General features: G+C 38.6%; 1 protein-coding gene across 1 annotated transcript in view; it reads left to right on the top strand.

Moving 5' to 3' along the window:
- LOC306882698 (Golgi-specific brefeldin A-resistance guanine nucleotide exchange factor 1-like) overlaps positions 1–24,814 on the top strand; it is an 86,762-nt gene extending 61,948 nt beyond the window's left edge. The window contains 33 exon segments of the mRNA XM_079437529.1: positions 2,223–2,367; positions 3,158–3,375; positions 3,452–3,620; positions 3,708–3,919; positions 4,001–4,099; positions 4,179–4,373; positions 4,985–5,168; positions 5,287–5,427; positions 5,549–5,631; positions 5,717–5,919; positions 7,029–7,152; positions 7,905–8,030; positions 10,008–10,090; positions 12,535–12,771; positions 12,908–13,001; positions 13,098–13,274; positions 13,412–13,476; positions 14,718–14,835; positions 14,969–15,040; positions 15,156–15,250; positions 15,363–15,516; positions 15,607–15,832; positions 15,946–16,094; positions 16,229–16,478; positions 18,090–18,292; positions 19,677–19,827; positions 20,545–20,675; positions 20,786–20,887; positions 20,973–21,086; positions 21,363–21,540; positions 21,650–21,808; positions 24,407–24,624; positions 24,626–24,814. Coding sequence (XP_079293655.1) covers positions 2,223–2,367; positions 3,158–3,375; positions 3,452–3,620; positions 3,708–3,919; positions 4,001–4,099; positions 4,179–4,373; positions 4,985–5,168; positions 5,287–5,427; positions 5,549–5,631; positions 5,717–5,919; positions 7,029–7,152; positions 7,905–8,030; positions 10,008–10,090; positions 12,535–12,771; positions 12,908–13,001; positions 13,098–13,274; positions 13,412–13,476; positions 14,718–14,835; positions 14,969–15,040; positions 15,156–15,250; positions 15,363–15,516; positions 15,607–15,832; positions 15,946–16,094; positions 16,229–16,478; positions 18,090–18,292; positions 19,677–19,827; positions 20,545–20,675; positions 20,786–20,887; positions 20,973–21,086; positions 21,363–21,540; positions 21,650–21,808; positions 24,407–24,624; positions 24,626–24,685 — 4,935 coding nt within the window. The 3' untranslated portion in view covers positions 24,686–24,814.
- Positions 24,815–25,136: the final 322 nt, after the last annotated feature.

Below are 25,136 nucleotides of genomic sequence, written 5' to 3'. Positions count from 1 at the left end.
TTCCTGGTCTGTTTATTGCACCTATTATTTTTTATTCTTGGTTAGTCTCCCCAATTAAAAGGTGTTTGTTTGTAACGTATGCTGTCAGAGATGCATCGGGTTAATGTCGTTGAATGGGAGTGTTATTGAGTTCCTCATAATGAATGTGTGTGCATGGATGTCGTCCTGGTATGCGTGTCGATTTCTCCCATGTACACCCCATGCATGAAGTTCTACGTGCTCCCATGTCATGCGTCTCCCTCTGAGCTTGTGACATGTCCATCACTAATCCCGGGGCCTGCCCCTTCTCTCCTGAGGCTTACAATATCTTATGGAAAAACAAACGAGTGCAGGTAAGGAAGAAGAGATCGTCTCTGATCAGACTCACTTTAACCTTGCACAACCCCCATGTATTTAACCTATGATAGTGTTTTGACAGTATAACAGGTCCAGGTTGAAGTTCTTTGTTACATTTTTGGTCTCGTGTTGATGTTAGAATTCACTGAATACAGTGTTTCTTGAAAGCTAGTGAAACAAGCTGAGACAAGCATTAGATGGTTATTTAATACTGTTTTAGTTTGTTTTGAATTTTTTATTAAAAACGCATTTAACTGCATTCTGCTAATGCATATGAAAAACCATACTAAAATGCTAGACGGTTTCCTGCACCACTATAGAGTGCAATAATCAGGTTCTGGAAGTAATAATCCCATTCATTTTCTCCATAGGGGAGTTGTTTTTTAACAGCGAGTTAAAAAGATAGACTTACTGTGAACGGAGTTTGTTAATTGATGGTATATTGATGGTAACATATAGTATGTTACCCAAGATTCTGTAAAGAAATCATCAATCAGATGATTTTTTTTAATTCTGCACAGTAATGAATAAACTTAATTTTCTTTTTTATAATTATTGCACCTTCACATAAGCATAAATCAAGAGAATAAATTTACCTTTCTGTAGTTTGCTGATTTATTATATTTGTCATCTTCATTAACAGTCTATATTATATGAAAACCTGTAAAACATTCAGGAAGGTTTTCTAAAAAGTAGTTAAACTCCTTTTAGGTAATTACAATAATTGTTAACTTTTATTAAAACAACACACATTATGTTGTGGCACAGCTGTTGCGTAAGTGCACCTAGTGTGGAGAGAGCATGTGCGCAAGGTTGCCAGCTTGGAAAGATAAAGTAAAACACTGGACCGAAAACGTATCCATTTAAAAGAGAAGCTTTGATTAGGGAATTTAAACTCTTGACATCTGGTAACCACAAGCATGAAAGCTTGTGGAGGCTTGTTACTAATTCAGGAGAAAGGAAATGTAAAAAAAAAGCCTTTTTCAGGATAAATAACCAGTGGGCAAATATTGCAGACAATTATATTAATATTATATTGTATAGTAGTAATATATATAATATTATATACGATTATATTAAATCAATTGAGAAAAGCAGAAATTGTGATCATGAATAAAATACAATTAATCGTGCAGCCCTACTTTATGGGCTTCTAGCTCTTTCCAAATTAAAGCCATTAAGTACACAGTCCTGTACCTTTGTCTTGTCCGATTTTCAATATTTGTTTGCTTTGAAGACTTTTTGAAATTCCCTGTAGAAGAATGAATGGGTAGCATTCACTTGAATGTGAAATACAGTTATAACACTATGCTGACAAACTCTGTTTTTAAAAGCCATTATTACCACAATTGTGTTGATTTGTTACTGTAGAAACCTACTGTTGAAAATAATTTTGCTACTCGAATTATGGAAATGGGGGTAACTATATTCTTATACAACATTTTTGCTTAACAATTGACAAAAAATAAGGAAAAAAACCCATCTTTCTCCAGAAACATATCATTCAGTTCTGCTGTTCTGCATGCGAGGGTGCACTACTGTTAGATGTTTCTTCAAAAATAATAAAAGAAACATTAATGTGATTAAGTAACTGGTACCAGAATTGTTGCTTCTCATCCCTATACAAATAATAACATCCTATATGTAAATCACATTAGTTTTGCAAATTTAAAACACAATCACCTCAGCATTACATAAAGACCCGAGTTTTTTGATAAAATGACATGACTATGTGTGCTTATGCGTCCTTTTGAGTGGTGGCATTATTTTTTATGGTAATTTGAGGTGTCATGAGATTATGTTTTCATCTTGCGCTCCTGCCTGGTTCTTTGTGTAGTGAACTGCAGCGTTTGGCTTGATTTAACAAGTCTGTGTTTGTTTTGAAGCTAAAGATGAGAGCCGGGGGAATGAGCGAGTCGTCCAAGTGGAAGAAACAGAAGCGTTCTCCCCGCCCCCCTCATCACATGGTGCACAGTCCCTCAGGACAGATGGAGACAGGCCAGTCCAGCACCCTCACCAACAACCTTTCAGGTATACCAACATAAGTCAGTTTGATTCAACTTGTGTTTTAAGTCATTTTCATTTACACTACTGATCAAAAGTTTGGGACTATAAGATTTTTTTAAAATGTTTTTGAAAGAAGCCTCTTATGCTATCCAAGGCTGCATTTACTTGATCGCATTTACAGTAATATTGTAAAATATTGTTATAATTTAAAATAATGCTAAAAATGGAAATTTGAAATAGAAATCTTTGTAACACTACAACAAGGTGCCATTTGTTAATGTTAGTTAACTACATTGGTTAGCATGAACTAACGATAAATACTTCTAAAGCATTTATTTGTCTTAGTTCATGTTGATTTCAAAATATACTAGTGCTTTATTAAAATCAAAAGTATCTGTTAATATTATTTAATGGAGCTGAGCTAACAATAAACAGCTGTATTTTTACACATTTTTAACTAATGTTAACAAAGATGAATAAATACAGTAACAAATGCTTTGCTTAGTGTTATGCTAATGCAATAACTAATTCTAACAAATGGGACCTTGTTGTAAAGTGTTACCAAGATCTTTTGTAACATTATTAATGTTTTACTGTCATTTTTGGTCAATTTAATGCATCCGTGCTGAATAAAAAACATTAATTTCTCTGAGTACACTCTCTTACTTGCCAGACTTCACCGAAATGTATTTTGTGTACAATGCATTTTGCCATCATAATCATCCTCTGAACATTTAGTATATCATCCTGTTTTGATGTTAAGCAGAATAGCATGTGCTGTCACCCTGTCCTCATCCCAGCGTGTCTATTTCAGGTGGAGTTCCTTTCATAGAGCAGCACAGTGGAGGTTCTTCTACTCTTCCTGGTTCAGACAGTGCAGCGTCCTCCATTGACAGCCCCACCACTGACAGTGGCTTAGACACCGGCTCTAAAACCACATCAAAGGAAGATCTCACAGACCTGGAGCAGAGCAGCTCAACGGCCACCACTCCCATGACACCCTCCGCAGAGCCAGGCAGACTGGAATCACAGGTATCCCTCAGACCGTCAATAAACTATCCAAGTGCATGTGTTCAGAGCTTGATGGTATGGTGTACTGTGTCATCAGTCTGAGGGCAGGGAAGTGGAGCGTGCCCAGTCGGCCTCAGTCGAGTCCATTCCTGAAGTCCTGGAAGACCGAGACGTGCTGGCTGACCAGTCGGATTCGGCATCGGTTCATGACATGGATTACGTGAACCCAAGAGGTGTGCGCTTTACACAGTCCACCCAGAAAGAGGGTAAGAGGAATAGTGTATCCAAAATTCACGTCAAAGGCCTGGCAACAAAATGACTTCACACCAATTGGTACCATTGTGTTTCTCCAGGTGCTGCTCTAATCCCGTACGGTCTCCCGTGCCTGAGAGAGCTCTTCCGGTTCCTCATCTCTCTCACCAACCCACATGACCGCCATAACACTGATGTGATGATGCACATGGGCCTCCAGCTGTTAAATGTGGCCCTAGAAGCCGCACACATCGCCCCCTACCAGTCGTTGCTCTGCCTTGTCAAAGATGAGCTCTGTAGGCACCTCATACAGGTGAAACTTTGTTCTTCTCTAACCTAACTTGTGCATTTCTTGGATGTTTTCAGCTGTAGTAAGTATTCTGTCTCTTTGTAGTTGTTGAGCGTGGACCGAATGAATCTGTATGCCGCCTCCATACGCGTGTGCTTTCTTCTCTTTGAAAGCATGCGAGAACATCTGAAGTTTCAGCTTGAGGTACGTGACTGAATGATGATCTTCCTGTGGTGAGATGTCATCTTAGATGCAGGAAGTCACTCTTTGTATGTCTCCACAGATGTACCTGAAGAAGCTAATGGACATCATTACCTCAGAGAACCCTAAAATGCCCTATGAGATGAAGGAGATGGCCCTTGAGGCCATCGTGCAACTCTGGAGAATCCCCAGCTTTGTCACAGAGCTCTACATAAATTATGACTGTGACTTTTACTGCTCCAACATGTTTGAGGACCTCACCAAACTGCTCTCTAAGGTGAGCGACTAGTGAGAAAGAAATAGATCTGGAGTTTGATAATAGTCCTTGGATACAGTTCGGTGCCTCTAGTTATGTAAAGTTAATTGCATTACCTTTTGATACAAAATTTTGTGAGCTACACAGTTAAAAAAAAAATCAATCATTAGTTCACATAATGACAATATAATGGACTGAAAATGTATCAATTGTGTAAAATACACTTGGTTCGACTTTGTATCAGTGTTATTTTAATAACATTAAGACTACTATTATAATCTTTTTTTAAATTATATTTTCTGTTTTTTGTTTTTTTTAATGAGAATTTTTTTAATAGTTATTTTATTTATATAAACCATTGTATTATGATTCTTTGCTCCTGGCTCATAACAATTACAACATTTAAATCGTTATACTGTCATGGGCTGATGATTGCATTGCCAATTTGAATTTTTCAAAGAAACCCTTTTCATGCTTTAGCAAAATGCATTACGCTGTCATTTCTTTTATTTTTTATTTTTATTTTTTGTTACCATTATTATTTTTTACAGGAGAGGTTTCACCTCAAATAGAAATCCCTGCACATTTCTGACATTATTATGAAGTTGATTAATAGTGTTTTTGTACTCCAGAATGCCTTTCCAGTGTCTGGGCATCTCTACACAACCCATCTCCTGTCACTCGAAGCCCTACTGACAGTGATTGACAGCACAGAGGCTCATTGTCAGGCCAAAGTGCTCAACAGCGCTGCACAGCAGGACCAGTCAGAATCAATGACAGTAGAAGGAGATAATACAATCACCGATTCAACAACAGGTGGGCAGAATCAAGAATCCCAAAGAGACACTAACAGAAGCAATGTAATGTAAAAAAGGAATGAGCTTTTTTGTTTCTCATAATGGCAAACTCTTCTTCCTTTGTTCACTGCATACAGAGGCTGGCAAATCTTCACCCAGTTCTAATGGGCAGAATGCTGTAGTGTCAGACACGAGGACTGCCTGTCCTCCCACCAGTGGTCATCTGATGGCAGAGAAGATGAGATTAGGTAGACAGGACCAGGAGGAGACAGACACGGGTACATTACTGATGTTTTGCCTGTGAAATGCAACAAACAACTAAGACAAAATACTCACTGATTTGCAATAAACATTCAGGGATTTAAAGTACTCAAATGCTGCTTTGTCTTAATTCTGCAGAGAAGAAAAGCTTGAAGCCTCATCGTTTCACCAGCTGGCTTCCAGACTCTCAGGAACTTTTAGAGATCAAGAACAAGAAGAAGGTGAGCTGTTCATGTGCAGTTATTTGCTTTGTGAATATTAAAACCTTCAAATTTGTATTAAAATTACATTCTTCGTACTTCAAAGCTTCTGATCACGGGTACAGAGCAGTTCAATCAGAAGCCCAAGAAGGGCATTCAGATCCTGCAGGAGAAAGGCCTGCTCAGCAGCCCCATGGACAATAATGAAGTGGCCCAGTGGCTGAGAGAAAACCCCCGCCTGGACAAGAAGATGATCGGAGAGTTTATCAGCGACCGCAGGAACACCGACTTACTCGACAGTTTTGTCAAGTAAACCTACTCTTTATAACATGTTTTTTGGTATGAGGGTTAGGCTAGCTGCATATTGACAACTCAAAGCATCGGTCGGAGATGTGGTTTGTTAAATCTTATGAAAATAGTGAGGAATTGTTAAGGTCATATTTCACACCTGAAGAAAAAATCAATTATGTTCTGTTTAAAAACAATGAAACCCATTTTAGGATTACTTGAAGAAAAATGGTCACACTTTATTTTAAGGTCTAATTATTGCTACTGACAAACCATTAACTATGACTTTTGCTTCAACAAACTCCTAATTTGCAGCTTATTAATAGTAAGGTGTTTAAGTTTAGGTATTGGGTAGGGTTAGGGATGTAGAATATGTGCTTTATAAGTACTAATAAACAGCCAATGTTAATAATAAGGATGCTAATAAGCAACTTGTTAATAGTGAGAATTGGTTCCTAAACTAAAGTGTTAACAGAAAAATGTATTTATTATAATGGAATAAAATGTGGAAAATGTACTCTCTTACAGTTTTAAAAAATCTAATGAGAATAACCACTGAATATTTAAATGCATATTTCATCAAAAATCTCATCCTTGAAAGAAAAACCCTCACCCTCATGTAATTTCAAGGACTTTTTCATCTTCACAAATGAAGGTATTTGTAATGAAACCTGAGAAACCTCTGTCTCTCCACTGAAAGTCCATGCAACTTTCAAGCTTCAAAAAGTTCATAGAGTCGAGCGGTTTAATCCAGGCCTTCTGAAGAAATAATTGTATGTGATGTACAGATTTAATTTAGGCTATAGTGTAAATATGTATAATGTGTGTATATAAATATGGTCATGGTCCTAAAAAAAATAATAAATAGAGTTATTACAGGTTTAAAACGAGTTGGTAGGACCATTAAATTAGGTAGTTGAGATGGTTGTGGCATTTACATCCGTCAACACCAACTTCTTGTTTTTCCAACTTCTTGTCTGAGTCTAATACCTGAAAATTGGATGTGATCCTTTAGCTATAGATGTTATTCTCGCTCATGATTACTATCAGGCTCAAAGTAACTGTGAGTCTGGAGCTTGGGATAATTATACCTTAAAGTTATTTTAAGGCCATCTCTATCTCTTCCTCAGCACGTTCACCTTCCAAGGCCTTCGCATAGACGAGGCACTCCGCTTGTATCTGGAGGCATTCCGTCTTCCTGGCGAAGCGCCTGTCATTCATCGGCTCTTGGAAACCTTCACTGACAACTGGCAAGTAAGTCAGCTGCCACACACACATACACACAAGCATGTACTGGCAAGGACTGACATGAATATGAATATATATATATATATATTACACTCGAGCAGGAATACACATATATACTCTTTAAATAGGTTGTAGGTTCTCTGCAGTCACAGACACAAGCATTCTTACAGTTTTCCATTACCACACTCCAAGGCAATCCTGGCCACCAACTGGCCCCATCATCAGGTAATTAGGGACAGCAGAACAGCAGTTCGCTCGGGATCAAGGACGGGGTCATTAGTCACGCAGGTAATCGGGGAAGAGGAAAATGTTGCACTGGGAAGTGAGACACATCCATCTGGCCTGCAGAAAGCAGCTCAGGCGATCCGAGGACATTTCGAACATGCTCACTGACTGCATATTAAAGGCAGCTCTCTGCGTGTGACCTGGAAAGTATTCGTAGAAATTTCTTTTCTTAGGCGCCATTCTCAATCACTACATGATTATGTGCCATTCTCAATCACTACATGATTATGCCACGTAGACTTAGAGGGTTGTGCCCTCCCCGAAGCAGCGATGTATCAAAACTGGAATGGATTCAGTGTCTGACATTTACACTAGTAGGAGATCCCGGAGGAATTACTGTGCCCTTTTATGTTTTTCTAGTGGCGAATGATCTTCAAAAAGCTCCTGTAAAGATGAGCGTACATATTAGGTGATTTGATGATGCTATTCTTGTGCTCGCAGTCAATTGTATGGCCTTGTTCATTTGTGTGCAGAAAGTGAACAGTAATCCCTTCCAGTTAAATGACGCTGGCTTCGCCCTGGCTTATGCAGTCATCATGCTAAACACCGATCAGCACAACCATAACGTTCGAAAGCAGAACATCCCCATGACGTTGGAGGTGAGCCACACATGTTCCTGTTAACCACAGGGACATCCAAAAGTCATTCACATGTTTAGGGCCACACATGCAATCTGAGAAATCAGTTTCAGCTCTATGACTTGACAGTTTAAGATAAGTGTATTACGTGTTATTTATGTAAGTATGTTATGAAACCATCTGTCTAGATTTGCCACACATGCAGATTACTATTGTGTAGCCATGTCTCACTTTTACGTGCTTCAAACAACTGTCCTCGATTTAGTGGAGCTTTAAGCTCAGCCACAGCAGTCACACATTTACAAACATATTATTAATGACTTCATCTGAAGATTTTCAATTTTTGCTTTTTGCTGTTGTTGTATATCATGCTTAACCATGTTTATCTATCATGCTTCACTGAAACTAAAGTTCTATTTTCAATTGTATTACAATAAGAAACTACTGGTGAATCTCATGGGACACAATAAAAAAAAAAAAAAAAAAAAGTTTTACACCAAAAGCAAAAAAAGTAGTGATCAGTTGTGAATTTATATTGAAAAATGTTTTGTCGTTAAGATTTTTTTTGCATTATGACAGTTAAGCAAATGTCATTAATGTAATACAAAACATCCTGTTGTCATTACCATAATTAAAAATAAATACATTTAATTAATTAATTAATAAAAAAAAATCTGATTACCTAAATGTGAAAAAATATATATGCACTACTTTTTAAATGTTTGGGGATCAGAAATGGCAGTACAGAACTATGAAAATAAGAATATTACAAAAGATTTCTTTCAAATAATAGATTTCTGAAGGAAACTGGAGTGATGATGCGGATAAATAATTAGCATTTTAAAATATATTAAAGTAGAAAACATGTTTTAAATTGTAATAATATTTCACAATATACATTTTTTTTTTACTGTATTTTAAATCAAATAATATTTGTGAGCATAAGAGACTTTTAAAATGCAATAAATACTTTTAAAAGCATGAAAGAAATCTTACCGACCCCAAACCTTTGAACAGTGTGTGTGTGTGTGTGTGTACATATATGTATTGTATTTGTTATTTAGGAATATTACAATACTATAATTAGGTATAGAAAATATTATGTAATGAGTATAGAATTACTGTATTACTGTAATGATGATAATGGCAAATGTGAATGGGTGCAAATATGCTTGATTTTCGACTTCATGGGTCTAAAAATAGGCTTAGAACACAGGCAAAATAAAAAATAAATTAAATTAATAAATCCTTTTTTTTTTCTTGGTGTGAAATGTGACGTGGACATGTTTTCATGAGACATATGCTCAGATACGTGGCTGTGGCTGGTGGCATCGTTTCATCTGCACGCACGGGACACCTTGAGTTTTCCATGCATTCGCACCAGATCCATTTAAAGAGATGATCACACAGATCTTCCTGCTAAAAGCACTGGTGTTGTAAAGGAATACAGGGAGCAGTGGGAATGGTAATCAGCAGGTATTCAGCCTGAGCACAGAGGGGATAAGCGGCGCGAAGTGAAAGGCGAGCAGCAGGAGACGAGGCAGGACTGGGCTTTTGGCAGACGGCACGTCCAGCTGTCTTATCTCTGTGTCGGCTAGCGTGTGTGCGTCTGCTCCGGCTCTCCAGCCATGGAAAATGCAGTCCTGGAAAGACCCTCTGTTTACTCCTCTGTTTATTTCTCCTTCTGTTCATCCCTCTCTCGTGGGGGAGCTCAGGTTTCCCTTGCTTTACCTGCCATTAAGAAAGTATGCAGTATAACAGTGGCCTAACGCCATCACTCAGCAGCGGACCTCTGTGTGTTTATTTGAGCTGAGTTTGGCCTTAGACCATGGTGCCTGCTTAACACTAACACCTATTAAGTGACACCAGCAGTAATAAACCGAGACCAATTATTGGATTTGAAAGGTGATAGTTGGAGGATGTCGCTGTAATTGGATGGAATGAAGGCATTTTAATCAGTTTCCTCCTCCTGTTTGTTGTTTTGTTTTATTTGTCTAGCAATTCAAGAAGAATCTCAAAGGTGTGAATGGAGGAAATGACTTTGATCAAGACATGCTGGAAGACATCTACAATGCCATCAAGTTAGTTATTGCTTTAGTGCTCACATATAGTTTTCATTATCTCCTACTTATTGAACACTTGTAATATGATTTTATGAAATATAACTGTTAGGGCTCAACAACACGGATGACCCCTGACTGTTGATAATGTACAAATGGCTCACAAAATTAATATTTTATTTTCTTTGTATTGAATTTTGTTGCGAATTCTGATATAAATTTGGCACTAAAGTACAGTAATCTGTTTGGCTGACACACAGTATGTTAGTTTGTAGAGATCAGTGAGAGATTTGTGAGACTGTCTTGGACAGATCAAATTTTATGCCATTGTTTGGCAGCAAAAGTTTATGAGCTAATTCTAATTACAAGTGGAAAAAAAAAAAAAATATTTGCTTCTACATACCTTTAGAGTGCATTACACTACCTTTCAAAAGTTTGGTGTAAATTAGGGTAAGATTTTTTTCATTATTTCATAATTCTATGAAATATTACCATTTAAAATGAGATATATATATATATATATATATATATATACAGGTCCTTTTCAAAAAATTAGCATATTGTGATAAAGTTCATTATTTTCTGTAATGTACTGATAAACATTAGACTTTCATATATTTTAGATTCATTACAACACAACTGAAGTAGTTCAAGCCTTTTATTGTTTTAATATTGATGATTTTGGCATACAGCTCATGAAAACCCAAAATTCCTATCTCAAAAAATTAGCATATCATGAAAAGGTTCTCTAAACGAGCTATTAACCTAATCATCTGAATCAACTAATTAACTCTAAACACCTGCAAAAGATTCCTGAGGCTTTTAAAAACTCCCAGCCTGGTTCATTACTCAAAACCGCAATCATGGGTAAGACTGCCGACCTGACTGCTGTCCAGAAGGCCATCATTGACACCCTCAAGCAAGAGGGTAAGACACAGAAAGAAATTTCTGAACGAATAGGCTGTTCCCAGAGTGCTGTATCAAGGCACCTCAGTGGGAAGTCTGTGGGAGGGAAAAAGTGTGGCAGAAAACGCAGCACAACAAGAAGAGGTGACCGGACCCTGAGGAAGATTGTGGAGAAGGACCGATTCCAGACCTTGGGGGACCTGCGGAAGCAGTGGACTGAGTCTGGAGTAGAAACATCCAGAGCCACCGTGTACAGGCGTGTGCAGGAAATGGGCTACAGGTGCCGTATTCCCCAGGTCAAGCCACTTTTGAACCAGAAACAGCGGCAGAAGCGCCTGACCTGGGCTACAGAGAAGCAGCACTGGAAATTTTGCATGCCATTCGGAAATCAAGGTGCCAGAGTCTGGAGGAAGACTGGGGAGAGCGAAATGCCAAAATGCCTGAAGTCCAGTGTCAAGTACCCACAGTCAGTGATGGTCTGGGGTGCCATGTCAGCTGCTGGTGTTGGTCCACTGTGTTTTATCAAGGGCAGGGTCAATGCAGCTAGCTATCAGGAGATTTTGGAGCACTTCATGCTTCCATCTGCTGAAAAGCTTTATGGAGATGAAGATTTCATTTTTCAGCACGACCTGGCACCTGCTCACAGTGCCAAAACCACTGGTAAATGGTTTACTGACCATGGTATTACTGTGCTCAATTGGCCTGCCAACTCTCCTGACCTGAACCCCATAGAGAATCTGTGGGATATTGTGAAGAGAAAGTTGAGAGACGCAAGACCCAACACTCTGGATGAGCTTAAGGCCGCTATCGAAGCATCCTGGGCCTCCATAACACCTCAGCAGTGCCACAGGCTGATTGCCTCCATGCCACGCCGCATTGAAGCAGGCATTTCTGCAAAAGGATTCCCGACCAATTATTGAGTGCATAACTGAACATAATTATTTGAAGGTTGACTTTTTTTGTATTAAAAACACTTTTCTTTTATTGGTCGGATGAAATATGCTAATTTTTTGAGATAGGAATTTTGGGTTTTCATGAGCTGTATGCCAAAATCATCAATATTAAAACAATAAAAGGCTTGAACTACTTCAGTTGTGTTGTAATGAATCTAAAATATATGAAAGTCTAATGTTTATCAGTACATTACAGAAAATAATGAACTTTATCACAATATGCTAATTTTTTGAAAAGGACCTGTATGTATGTATGTATGTATGTATATATATATATATAACATTACTCCGGTGTCACAAGACATTACTTACTTCAGTGTCACAAGATCCTTCAGAAATCATTCTAATATAAGAAAAATACTTCTTGCGAGATCAGCAACAGTGTAACGATGTAAAAATCTTTACTTTAATTGTTGATCAATTTTATGCATCCTATTATAAGAACAAGTTCAAATCTTCTGAACAACTGAAAAAGTTCTTGTTGAGCTCTGATGTTTATTATCTTTGTTATAAACCTCATGTCTCTGGTCTTTAAGTGTATGGATATACTGATGTATACAATGGCTCAAACGTGATAAGCCGAAATAAACATATGTGGTCCTGCAGGAACGATGAGATAGTGATGCCTGACGAGCAGACGGGGCTGGTGAAGGAGAACTATGTGTGGAGTGTTCTGCTGCACAGAGGAGCCTCGTCTGAAGGGATATTCCTGCATGTGCCTGAAAGCAGTTATGACCGTGACCTCTTCACCATGACCTGGGGACCCACCGTTGCTGCTCTCTCCTATGTTTTTGACAAGAGCCTAGATGACACTATCATTCAGAAAGCCATCGCTGGGTTCAGGTAAGACCTGCAGATTGGTAGACTGGCTTTGCACAGAGCGTTTAAATCAAAACTAAACTGTGTTTAATGATTGCCAGAGTTTTGTTTCTACAAACTATTTTGATGAAGATGCCACACTCGTTTTTCTTTCTTTCAGGAAATGTGCCATGATCTCTGCACATTATGGCTTCAGTGATGTCTTTGATAACTTAATCATTTCACTCTGCAAGTTTACTACTCTGAGCTCTGAGGTAAGACCTAAAGCATCCTGATCAGATGCATACAGTCTCCTGCAGCAGCTTTAAGTCATGAGTGAACAGATCTGATTGGGATTTGTGTGCCTTTAGTCTGTAGAGAACCTGCCCACTGTGTTTGGCAGTAACAGGAAGGCTCAAGTTGCTGCCAAGACCGTGTTCAGCCTGGCCCATCGTCATGGTGACATTTTACGAGAAGGATGGAAGAACATCATGGACTCCATGCTGCAGCTTTTTAGGGCTGAGCTCTTACCCAAGTCCATGGTTGAGGTGAGATGGAAGTGCCAACATATCACTTTAAATCCCCAACAAACACTTGCATGCTTAGGAGAAAGTAGTCCTATTTAAATCAGGCAATAGTGCCACCTACTGTCACATTTGACACAATTTGCCATTCTTGTTGAAAGGTTGAGGACTTTGTGGACCCTAATGAGAAGATTTCCTTACAACGTGAAGAGACACCATCGAACAGGTATATTGAAGATAATCTTTTGAAAGTACTTAAGCTTTTTTTTTTTTATATACACACATGCTTCCAGGTTCTTTAGACAAGCTGCTTTTAGTGATTGACATTAAAAGCACTATGGCTCTGAAGATCTGTTATTATTATATAATGCATCGTTTTAGTTATTAAATAGTTAATACACAGCTATTACATAGTTATTATACCTGTGAATTCTTGTGCAGTAATATATGCACTTCTTAACTTAACATTCTCACATTTGTTTTGTGAAATGTGGCATTTTTTAAATTGTTTATATGCACATTTATTTGATTCTACAAGGTACTAAAACATTGAAAATTAATGTAAAGATGCATATTATCAGTGTTGCTGTTTTATTAGTGTTTCTTCACCAAACCGTAATGTACAATGATGCTGCAGAGATTGGGTATGCTATGTAGTCGATGAACGTGTTTCACTTTCAGTGAAAATCAGTCTTATAAGTCTTGTAAGAACAATAATGTTGATCGTGATCTGTAAAATATCATAATTTGTGTCAAATTGTAATCCACCCCATCAGGATATCTAAATCTTGCTGGAAATCTCAAAAAGCCCAAATCTTGACCAGTCTTTTGGAAATGTGTGTTTAAACCACACAGTCATTTGCCATTTTCAGGTCAATCTGATTTTGAATCTAAATCTCAAGCCCCGTTTACACCAGTTTTAAAACTGCGTTTTAGAATGAAAACGATCCTCGTTTCCTCTGCGTTTCATAAACGATCTCCGTTTACACTACACAACCGAAAAAGCATGTCACGTGACCATTCATGCAGGTACAACCATAGTTATATGTATAGGTAGATTTCCTATTATTTAGATGGCGGATGCGTCTACGTGCTTGGTGCGAATGGGGAATCTACCTATACATATCTATGAGTACAACAATGAGCATGATGTTATTGTTTACGCGGTCATCAAGGATACGCAGTGCGAATGTGGGCAGCCACGCCATCGTTTTCAAAAGTCTCCGTTTTGGTCCGTTTACACTGAAACGCAACCCGGAGTTTTCAAACTAAAACGGGGTCTGCAGTGTTTTCAGAAGTCTCCGTTTTGAACCTCGAAAACGCAGGAGTAGTGTAAACGATAGGCATATCCGTAGCAAAAGTTTAGTGTAAATGGGGCCTAAAACAGCTCTTTTTTTGAGGTGCCTGAAGGTCCTGGATGACTTAGTTAAGTTAATCTATTCTTTTCTACTGCTGTGCTTCTGTCAGGGGTGAGTCAGCTGTATTGAGTTTTGTAAGCTGGTTAACATTGAGTGAACAGTCTGGGCTCAGAGGCCCCTCCACTGAGAACCAGGAGGCCAAACAAACTGCCCTGCTCTGCATAAAGGTACAGAACACATTCACTTATAAAAGGTATTGCGGTTAAATAAAAGTCGGTCTGAATCATTACTCCATCTGAAAAATATGCTGGCCTACGTGAATAAAAGTATTTTCTCACATTTCTTCTTTCTTCACGTCAGCACTGTGACCCAGAAAAGCTGATTACCGAAAGCAAGTTTCTGCAATTGGAGTCTTTACAGGAACTCATGAAGGTGAGGTCCACTTAGAAAGGCTGGGTGTATACAAGAGCAAAACCATTTTTTTTTCTTTCGTGTATTAATTACAGTATTACTTAAAGGTTTGTTTATGTAATATTCTGTTTTTTAGGCTCTCATCTCGGTGACCCCTGATGAGGAAACATATGATGAAGAAGATGCTGCTTTTTGTCTGGAGATGCTGCTACGTATTATTCTTGAAAACAGGTACTGCACTCATTAACACATTGCGTTACGTCATTGAGAATTACTAGTCCATGGAGTCAGACGAAGACACAGCAGCTTGTAGATTTTAATAGAGAGATGACTGTGTTTGCAGGGACAGAGTATCATGTGTTTGGCAAACGGTACGGGATCATCTGTACCAGTTATGCGTCCATGCCAGTGAGAGCTGCTTCCTGGTGGAGAGAGCAGTGGTGGGATTGCTCAGACTCTCTATACGCTTATTGCGCAGAGAGGACATAGGCTCACAGGTACACAAACTCAACACATACAGTACAAGCTCTAATGTGGGAAGCGGGCCAAATGGGCAGCTAAGTGGTTTCTTCCCTCTCTCTGCACAGGTTCTCCTCTCTCTTCGCTTACTGTTGATGATGAAGCCTCACGTCCTGTCCAGAGTCTGTCGAGAGGTGGCCTATGGCTTGCATGAGCTGCTTAAAACCAATGCTGCCAACATCCACTGCACTGATGACTGGTACACGCTCTTTTCACTTTTGGAGTGCATTGGGGCTGGGGTCAAACCGCCGGCTGCCCTGCAGGTTGCCAACACCAACCCAGACAATGACACAGGTGATTCGGTCATTGCTAACCATTTTATCTGTTAATGCACCTCAAGACACAGTCGAGTGTGGCCTAAAGTCCTTTTCCAGATGGGCTTATCTTGTGTAATCCCTTTGTTCCAGGTGCTCAGTCAGATAGCGAACTGAGTTCATATCATCATAGTGAAGTTAGTCTTGACCGGGGATATACGTCTGACTCTGAGGTTTACACTGAGCACGGCAAATCCAGAATACCTCGTTCAGCTACCGATGTGGACGTGGGCTGGCTAGTAGTAAGTGTTCACATAAAACCCCATACAGGAAGTCTGTTAGAGACAGATCCACCCTCACTAAGGGCAGTGTATGTCCTATCATTATTATGCATGTTGACTTGAATAGACATATAACTTCTTTCTGTTTTGGGCAGGTGGGTAAAGATGATCTGGATGGATCTAAGGCAGTAGTGACTCCAGGTTCAAAGCCCCTGGCCCATCCTCTCATTAACCAGTACAGTTTAACTCTTGGGCAGGACATGGGTCTGCATGACACCAAATCCCTCATCAAGTGTGTGGATTCGCTTTCATTCATCGTACGCGATGCCGCCCATGTCACTCCAGAAAACTTTGAACTTTGTGTTAAAGCCATACGAGTGTTCGTGGAGGCTAGCCTTAATGGAGGTATGTATTTCTTATACAACAAAGTACCAGAGTCAGAAATGAACTGGGGCTTTTAGTAAAAACACCACTGAAATGAATAAAAGTTCCCTAAAATTCAAGATACAAGATAAAAAAATCCCCGTATTCATGCTTGTTAAATTTCAAGCATATGATGTAGTTAAGCAATATCACATAAGCAAGAGTGTTGTTTTTCACAAATATCAGCACAATTGCAGTTCTGATTTTGAAATGCAGTTAATGATTCAATGACTCATTAATTAAAACAGTCACTTGCTTCATTTCTGAATGAATCAGCCTTTTTTCAACTAATTGGTTGAATTAATGATACAAAGACTCACTTAAGACAGTAACTTATTGCCACTAACTGGTGGTTTTTGCTTTATATAATATATAACCCCCCCCTGTCTCATAGCATTATTAATGCAATTGTAATTAAAAAAATTGGCCACCTCTGCAGTGCAACGATGGCTTTTGTTGATACTGATTTTATTTGATTGGTAACAGCCCTATAGTGTATTTTTCTAATTGCATTTATTGACAAATATATTTAATACAGTTAGAAATCAAATGCCCTTATGAAGATAAAAATGCCCCCTGCTTATGCATGCGATCTGAAATGGATATTTCTGGTTTACTTTCATTGCTGAATATGGTGTGGGATCATTGACACTGAAACCTGCCCATCTTGTGTGAAACAAAGGAATTATCTAATGAATATGAATTATCATCTTTACATAACCTCATGACACAGCCATTGCTCCAGTTTACATGCTGCCACATTAACAAAATATTGAGTGTTGCCATAGCACAGGTTACATTTCAAACACTGAAATTTTCATTCCAAACAAACCCATTGGAGGACATTTTATTTGAACTTCATCTGGAAAGTTTGACTCCTTGGGGGATTAGAGTGTCTGCCTCACTTCCGTGGCTTTGTAATTGGATGTGTCAGTGCCTGTAAACTCTTTAGTGCTGTATCTTGAGCTGTGCTCCACTGGTGAGTCATTTAACTTGGGGGCAATTCAACTGTCTTGTGTGCCCTCTCCATTTATCCTTCACTCTGTCTCTCAGTTCTTCTATCCGGGGTGGTCTGCGATCTACAGTAGGCTTAGTCAAGACTCATTCAGCACTTTGTAGCTCTGCTCTGCCAATCGGCATGGGCTTTTCATGAGCTGGAGGCCTCTGTTTACTTGGGGAGATACCTGCTGTCATCAGGGGCTTACATGCTCACTTTGAGGGCGGCAGATCAAAGTTTTGAGTTTTGAGCATCTAATGGATGCAGCACTGCGATAATGATATGGTAGATATCTGCTCTGTTCTTCTTTCACTGAAACCGAACACAATATTTTTGATTGCAATCCCAAAATTGACCAAGATTTGTCAGAGACAGGTTCTTCTAACCAGCAAATGAAAGGGTGTGAAGATGGGCAGTCACATGGAGAAAAGGTCGCAAAAAAAAAAAAAAATCAGCACCTGTGATTCATTCTCATCAAGCGGTGCAGGCTTTTACCGTGCTTGACAATTGTGAGAATGGGGCAGCGTGCTTTTGAAAGCTCTTAATTTGATTTCCCTTGTTAGTCACTCTGTTGATTGTTTTCACACCCTTCGCAGGGTACCGCGCCCACGAGAAGAAAAAGAGCCACAAATATGACTCCAAATCCAGCCGGCTCCGAAAGAAGCCACGCGAGAAGGAAGGCACATCGCGGAGAACCAAAGCGTCCAGTCAGCGGCCCGCCCGTTCCCATAGCGACGATGAGGAAGATGAGGGCGTGCCGGCCAGTTACCACACGGTGTCTTTTCAGGTTAGTCTGGACGTAAGTATAACAGCCCTTACCCTAATTCCTAAATCTGTCCATCGTCATGTTTGCCGATCTGCTCGGTGGGGGAGAGCCATGTGATCATTTCACATTTGAAACTCTAGACTATAGTAGAAAAATAAATGTTCATGCTGTGCTTTGAAGTTTGTTTCAATTTAGAACTTTTAAAATATTACTTGTCAAAACTAATACCAGTACAATTTCACATTTCTTAAACAAGTTTTGATACCACAGCAAAAAGCCAAAATGCTCTCGAGCAGAGCTTTATTTAATAAGTTAAATGTGAATTATTAAATAACAAAATGAATGAAAAAAATTAAGTTAATTAACAATTTCAAAATTAAGTACACATTGATTTAAAGTAAGCAATAATATGATACAAAACAAATTATGATACAACTGCTATTGCATTGTCATTAAGATTATCTGTACTTTTTCCCTTTAAGGCTAACTTTGTATTCATTTTTTTAATCTTTAAATGTTTTCATTTAATAATTTTTTATACTTACTTACTTTACTTTACTTTTGTCATTTAGCAGACGCTTTTGTCCAAAGCGACTTACAAATAAGAAAAAGTAACTAAAACTAAAAAGTTACAACTCTATAAATACTATCTACCCACATATTTAAGAAAATAAAGAAATTAAATTAAATTAACACATGCATATAACAACAACAATTTTTTATATATACAATTATATTATTATGGAATTTAATTTATTATACATATTGCCTTATTTTGCTTAAAGAAAATCAAGCCTATTTTTGAGATTTTTTTTATTCATGACTACTTTTCACACCTCCTAATTCTTAGTTTCTTGCTTACAAAATCTCATTTTTATTACAGTAATGCAGAAAAAATATTATTTCAATACGTAAAGTACATTAGGAAAATCCAATTATCATAGTAGTATTTTGTATTGCTGTTAAAAATATGACTCAGGTTTTTAAATTGTCATTAAATATTGATACAAATATGCTCTTAATTGTAATTTAAAAAGGTATATTACAAAAAAAGTTAATTATTTAAATATAGCCTTATTTAGTTATCATTTTCTGTTGCAATATGACCCGACATGTCTTTGTGATGTTTGCACGGGGAAGCATGCTTTCCCCATATTCATAACCTGAATAGTGCACATAAAAACAATATCGTGATGTCTGAACATAGTATCAAATGTATAGCATGATTTTTTGTCTTTTGTCATGTTCTTTCCACCTGTTTACCTGTTATGTCTCAGTAGTGGTTGTATAACTCATTTCTATTGTCCCTATTAATAAGATGAATGTGAGTCTGTTAGAAAAGCAAATATTCATTTAATACACCAGATATGCCCCTGAGTGTTCAGTGATTATTAAAACAGCCTGTTTGCCCATATAGTTGTTAGACCTGATGCATACACTGCACACGCGAGCAGCTGGCATCTACAGCTCGTGGGCAGAGGAACAGCGCCATCTCGAGGATACTGGCAGAAAGATCGAGGCCGACTCTCAAACACTATGGTCCAGCTGCTGGTGTCCTCTCCTTCAAGGTCAGAGACTAGCCAAAAAACATATTAGCAAGCTTCAGTGTCAATTACAAACGCTTAGAATAACAAAAAAGATTTTGTTGTAAAATAAGTGATCATTTCATTTCTTATATCTGATGTTATTCTGAATGCATTAAAGAGATAGTTCACCCACAAATGAAAATTGTCATACCATCATGTCGTTCCAAACCCGTAAGACTTTCATTCATTTAATGAAATCTTAAATATTTGTCCCTCCATTGACAGTTACGTAACTGCCGCTTTGATGCTTCAAAAAAAAATAATAGAGATTGTTAAACTCACCTATATGAATTGAAACTGAAGAGACCCAATCACTGTGCATTGATTATAGTTTATATCCCCCCTCTCTCTCCCACTTCGCTTCCCATCTCACTACTGTCCAGTCAATTAAAGGCAATAATGCCAAAAATAAATAAATAAAAAAGCCTAAATTCTGTTCATTATATAAAGTGATTGTCTGAATTCATATAGATTCGTTTTATGATCTCTTTATGAACATGAAGTGTCAAAGTGGTAGTTGCGTAGACTGTCAATGAAAGGACAGACATCGGATTTCATTAGAATTATCTTCATTTGTGTTCTGAAGATGAACGAAAGTCTTACAGGTAAGAAAGTAAATGATAGATTGGGTGAACTATCCCTTTTAAAGGAGGTGTATGTTCAGAGATGCTCTATAACTTGTCGTTTTTGGCCTTGTAGGTATGGCTTGGTTGTGCTGTGATGCACGGAGGCAAGTCCGCATGCAAGCTCTCACCTACCTACAAAGGGCACTTCTTGTACATGATCTACAAACTTTAGATGCAGTGGAGTGGGAGTCCTGCTTCAACAAGGTAAACTAGTTCTGTTTGGCTATATAGTGTTAGTTTAACATGCATTTTAATTTTTACAAAACTGTAATATGTAAAACTAAGAAATTATGGTGATTTCTATATTTTTTCAGGTCCTGTTTCCTCTGCTAACAAAACTCCTAGACAACATCAGTCCAGCTGATGTGGGAGGCATGGAGGAGACCAGGATGAGGGCCTGCACACTGCTTTCTAAGGTCTGGCCTTGGACTTCTTTGCTCATTAATCCTTATAACTTCAACCTTATTTAAAGAGTGACTGTAAGTGTCTTTGTCTCCTCAGGTGTTCCTGCAGCATCTCTCTCCTCTGCTCTCTCTTCCCACATTTGCCGCCCTCTGGCTCACCATTTTAGACTTCATGGACAAGTACATGCACGCTGGCTCCAGCGACCTTCTGGTAAGATGCTCTCGGATAGCGAGAATCACCTGTATTGACTTAAAGGAAATTATACACCCCAACATGTTCTCTTCATTTTACCTTCACGTCATCTCAAACCTGTATTATATTAACAATGACTAAGATTTCAGTGTATTCTTCACACAAAGGTGTAGTATTGATTTGGACAATAGGGCAGATTCTGTTATTTTGATATCAATTACTCCTAGATAAGATGTTCATAGATTTACAGCAAAAAAGTTCTTAAATCTGTGTGTGTGTGACTTTGGTGCACAGCTGGAGGCCATCCCTGAGTCTCTGAAGAACATGCTGCTGGTGATGGACACAGCAGGGATCTTTCACAGCGCAGACTCTCGTACAGGCTACTCAGATTTGTGGGAAATCACCTGGGAGAGAATTGACTGTTTCCTGCCCCGTCTGAAGGAGGAGCTCTTCAAACAGGCTGTCATTCCAGGTACTGGGCACTCAAACACAATACTCACATTTAGTATTTGAGTTCAACCATGTACAACACAGGTTTGGATTTGGTTAGCTGAAATCTTATTTTTTTTTTTTTTGTACAGAACCTGTGTGTAATGTTCCTGTGGAGCCTATCTCACCGCCTGCAGCCTCTCCCCCTGTGCCAGCCCCCTCATCAGTGCCAGCTGCCTTCGTAGAGCCAAACATCCCCAGCAGACCTGCGTCACCTCAGGATACGCACACACCTAGTGCCAACGGTGATCGTAAGCATCATTTAGACACATTTAACATAATGAATTGGACTGGGTGGTATAATGTTACTATGGGTATAGTTTTCACAAAATGTTTACTTTACTTTTCACTAAAGCTACATTTATTTAATAAAAAATACACTATAAACAGTAATATTCTGAAATTGTTCATTTTAAATGTTTTCTATCATAATAAATTTAAAAATGTAATTTATTCCTGTAATTAAAGCTGAATTTTCAGCATCATTACTCCAGTCTTCAGTGTCACATGATCCTTCAGAAATCATTCTGATATGATGATTGGGTGCTCAATTATTAGTAGTATTCATGTATCAATAATGGTGGTTGTTATTATTAACATTTATCAAGTTTTTTTTATTAATATAATTTTTTTTATTGCGTAATTTTTATATACATTTTTTTATTTTTTTGAATGCACAAAATTCAGTTTTATTTAACATTGATAATAAATGTTTCTTGAGCAGCAAATCAGCATATTAGAATAATTTCTGAAGGATCATGTGACTGAAGACTGAAGTAATGATGCTGAAAATTCAGCTTTGCATCACAGGAATACATTACATTTTACAATATATTCCAAAACAAAACAGTAATTTCGAATTGCAATATTTTACAATATTACTTTTTTTACTGTATAATATATATTTTTTTACTATATTTGAGCAAATATATGCAGCCTTGGTGAGCATAAGACTTCTTTAAAAAAAAAAAAAAAAAGAAGTAATTATTTAAAATAATTGGCTGTTTGGTATGTGGAAATGGATACATTTATGACTCTTTGGGCCTGTTTACACTTGGTCACTTCATGCATTTACACTTGGCCACATAAATGTCTTCTCAAAATGGATATAAATCCGTTTTTCAATTCCCGCGCTATATGCAAATTTAACGGAGTTCACGCCAACGAAATAGATATGCGCTGCATTTTATTCATTATCAGCTAATTTCAATATCAGAGACCGCAATAGGAGAGCTCGCGGCATCAGCACTGAAATGATAGGTTAGTCTCACTACTTTTAATGAAGATGATTGTGTGTTGATGAGTGTCTGCGACTAATGCATTCACGTGCTATGGGAATTATCGTAAATACTAGCTTCCTAGTCTGAAATTGGCCATATGAGGCCGTTCATGTCCAATTTCCGACTAGGAAGCTAGTATTTATGATAATTCCGATAGCACGTGAATGCAGCATTACTTTGTTTCATTCGCGGCAGTTTGCACGTCGGCTCGCTGAAGAGATACTCAGCTAGCCTATAAAACGCTCTCACAAGTTTATTATTTTAATATTTTGGAGGAGTAAAATTAGGATATGTGGTTTCAACAACCAGATGCATTTACACTTGTCCAGTTTCATCTGGAATGCGACCCAGACCACCTCCTGAAGTGGTTTGAGCGATCGGATTTATATCTGTCTTGAATGCGTTTCGGAGGGCATTTCACGATCGGATAGCTATCCGATCAGAAAAAACGCATGAAGTTACCAGGTGCAAACAGCCCCTTTAATGCAGGGGTGTCAAACTCAGTTCCTGGAGGGCCGGAGCCCTGCAGAGTTTAGATGCAACCCTAATAGAGTGGTGGAACTATGATGTCACTTTGTAGGCGAAAACCCGGAAGCGAGTTAGCATTTTAGCACTTCCGGTTCCATCATCCCAGAGTCAAGGGGTTTTTTGAATGGGATTTTGGTTAAATCCCTTAAATAAGGTCTGTGGTTTACACAGGCTCAAGATACTTTCACGTTTTATTCTACGACATAAAACACACCAGTTACACCCCACTCGTGATTTTTTAAAGCTGTTACGTTTCTTTAAAAAGACGGTTGCTAACAAGTTGCTAAATGGGACTACAGGCGCTGTCGGAGACATTCAACGTCATCACGCCCAACAGGAACTCATTCTAATCCGCTTTTACAGTCTCGTGCTCTTTTGGATTAAAATTCATCCAGAGTAATAATTATCATGGAAAATGTTTCTAAAAATAAGTTTAAAAGTGGTCGGAAACATGGTGGTGGTGACGTTGAAGGAGAGCGACCGTGGTGCTGTAGTTTGTTTATAGCCTAATGTTAGCTTTTTAGTTCTGGCGCTTGTATTTAGGCTTCAAAATTCATCAAATTTGCATTATTTTTTTTATTATCGGTCAAAACGTGTAAGTTTCATGAACTATGATTGAACACAGAGCTTATTTTTTGCGATTATCCAAAAGCCTATGGGAAAATCCTATTGGGTTTTTGTCGAGGGAACCAGTTTCATGCCAACAGCCGATCCGCCTACAGAGTGACGTCATAGTTCCCCCACTCTATTAAACACACCTGATCTAGCTAATCAATTCCTTCAGGCTTATTTGAAAACGACATGGTTTGTGTGTTGGAGCAGGGTTGGAACTAAACTCTGTAGGGCTGCGGCCCTCTAGGAACTGAGTTTGACACCCCTGCTTTAATGGATAGAAAATTATAAAGAACAGCATTTATTTACAATAGTTTTAACTGTCACACCAATTCATAATTTCTAGTTTCTATTGTATATATAAAAAAAAAATTCTTAATGAAGAGTGTCAAAATTTGTGAACTTTTCTGCTTTCTTTCCTCTGTGCAGGATCAGACAGATCATCTCCAGTTCCTCCCTCAACACCTCCGATGCCCACTCCAGCAAAGATGAGTCCTCCTGAGTCCCAGCCGCGTCCTCTGGGCAAGTCTCCGCTCATCCTGCAACCCCTCGCCTCTCCGCTGCAAGTGGGCATCCCGCCGATGTCCCTGCCAATCATTCTGAACCCAGCTCTCATAGAGGCTACCTCACCTGTGCCCCTGCTGCCTCGGCCCACCACCGACTGACCCGCCCCTGAAACATCAGCCTAAAGAGTGCCGCAGCATCTGAAGAAGCATCTGATTTGACTGTTCTCCTGCACGTGTGCACTCGCTGTAGCCCACACTATTAAATTATGTAACAGCAGGACCTGGAACAAGAGCGCGTGAGAGGACATTGACATGCATGGTTTCCTCTCCTCTTTTCAAACATCAAAGCAACTCCCAAACCGCTCGGATTTGAATGTCCTTCAGTTAGAGATGTTACATAGATGATATTTATTCAAAACAGGAAGGTGCCACCCTGGAGGACAGATCATTATAGATGGGACTGGATTTCAGTCGGTTAGGTTAACTGCACCTGTCAGAGCAGATTTTAATGTATCAGTACTCAGGCAGTGATCTCAGAAAATGGCTGATGGGTAGAGGGTACCGCACACTGGGTCCAGCTAATGAAACCGGAAAAAAAAACTACATTAGCGTTGAAGCTTTTATAACCGCTCCTGCTAAATAAAACTGTACAG

The sequence above is a fragment of the Barbus barbus genome (assembly GCF_936440315.1).
Source record: "Barbus barbus genome assembly, chromosome: 16".
Lineage (NCBI taxonomy): Eukaryota > Metazoa > Chordata > Actinopteri > Cypriniformes > Cyprinidae > Barbus > Barbus barbus.
Note: the sequence above shows the minus strand (reverse complement) of the source record. Positions and strands in the feature narration are given on the sequence as shown.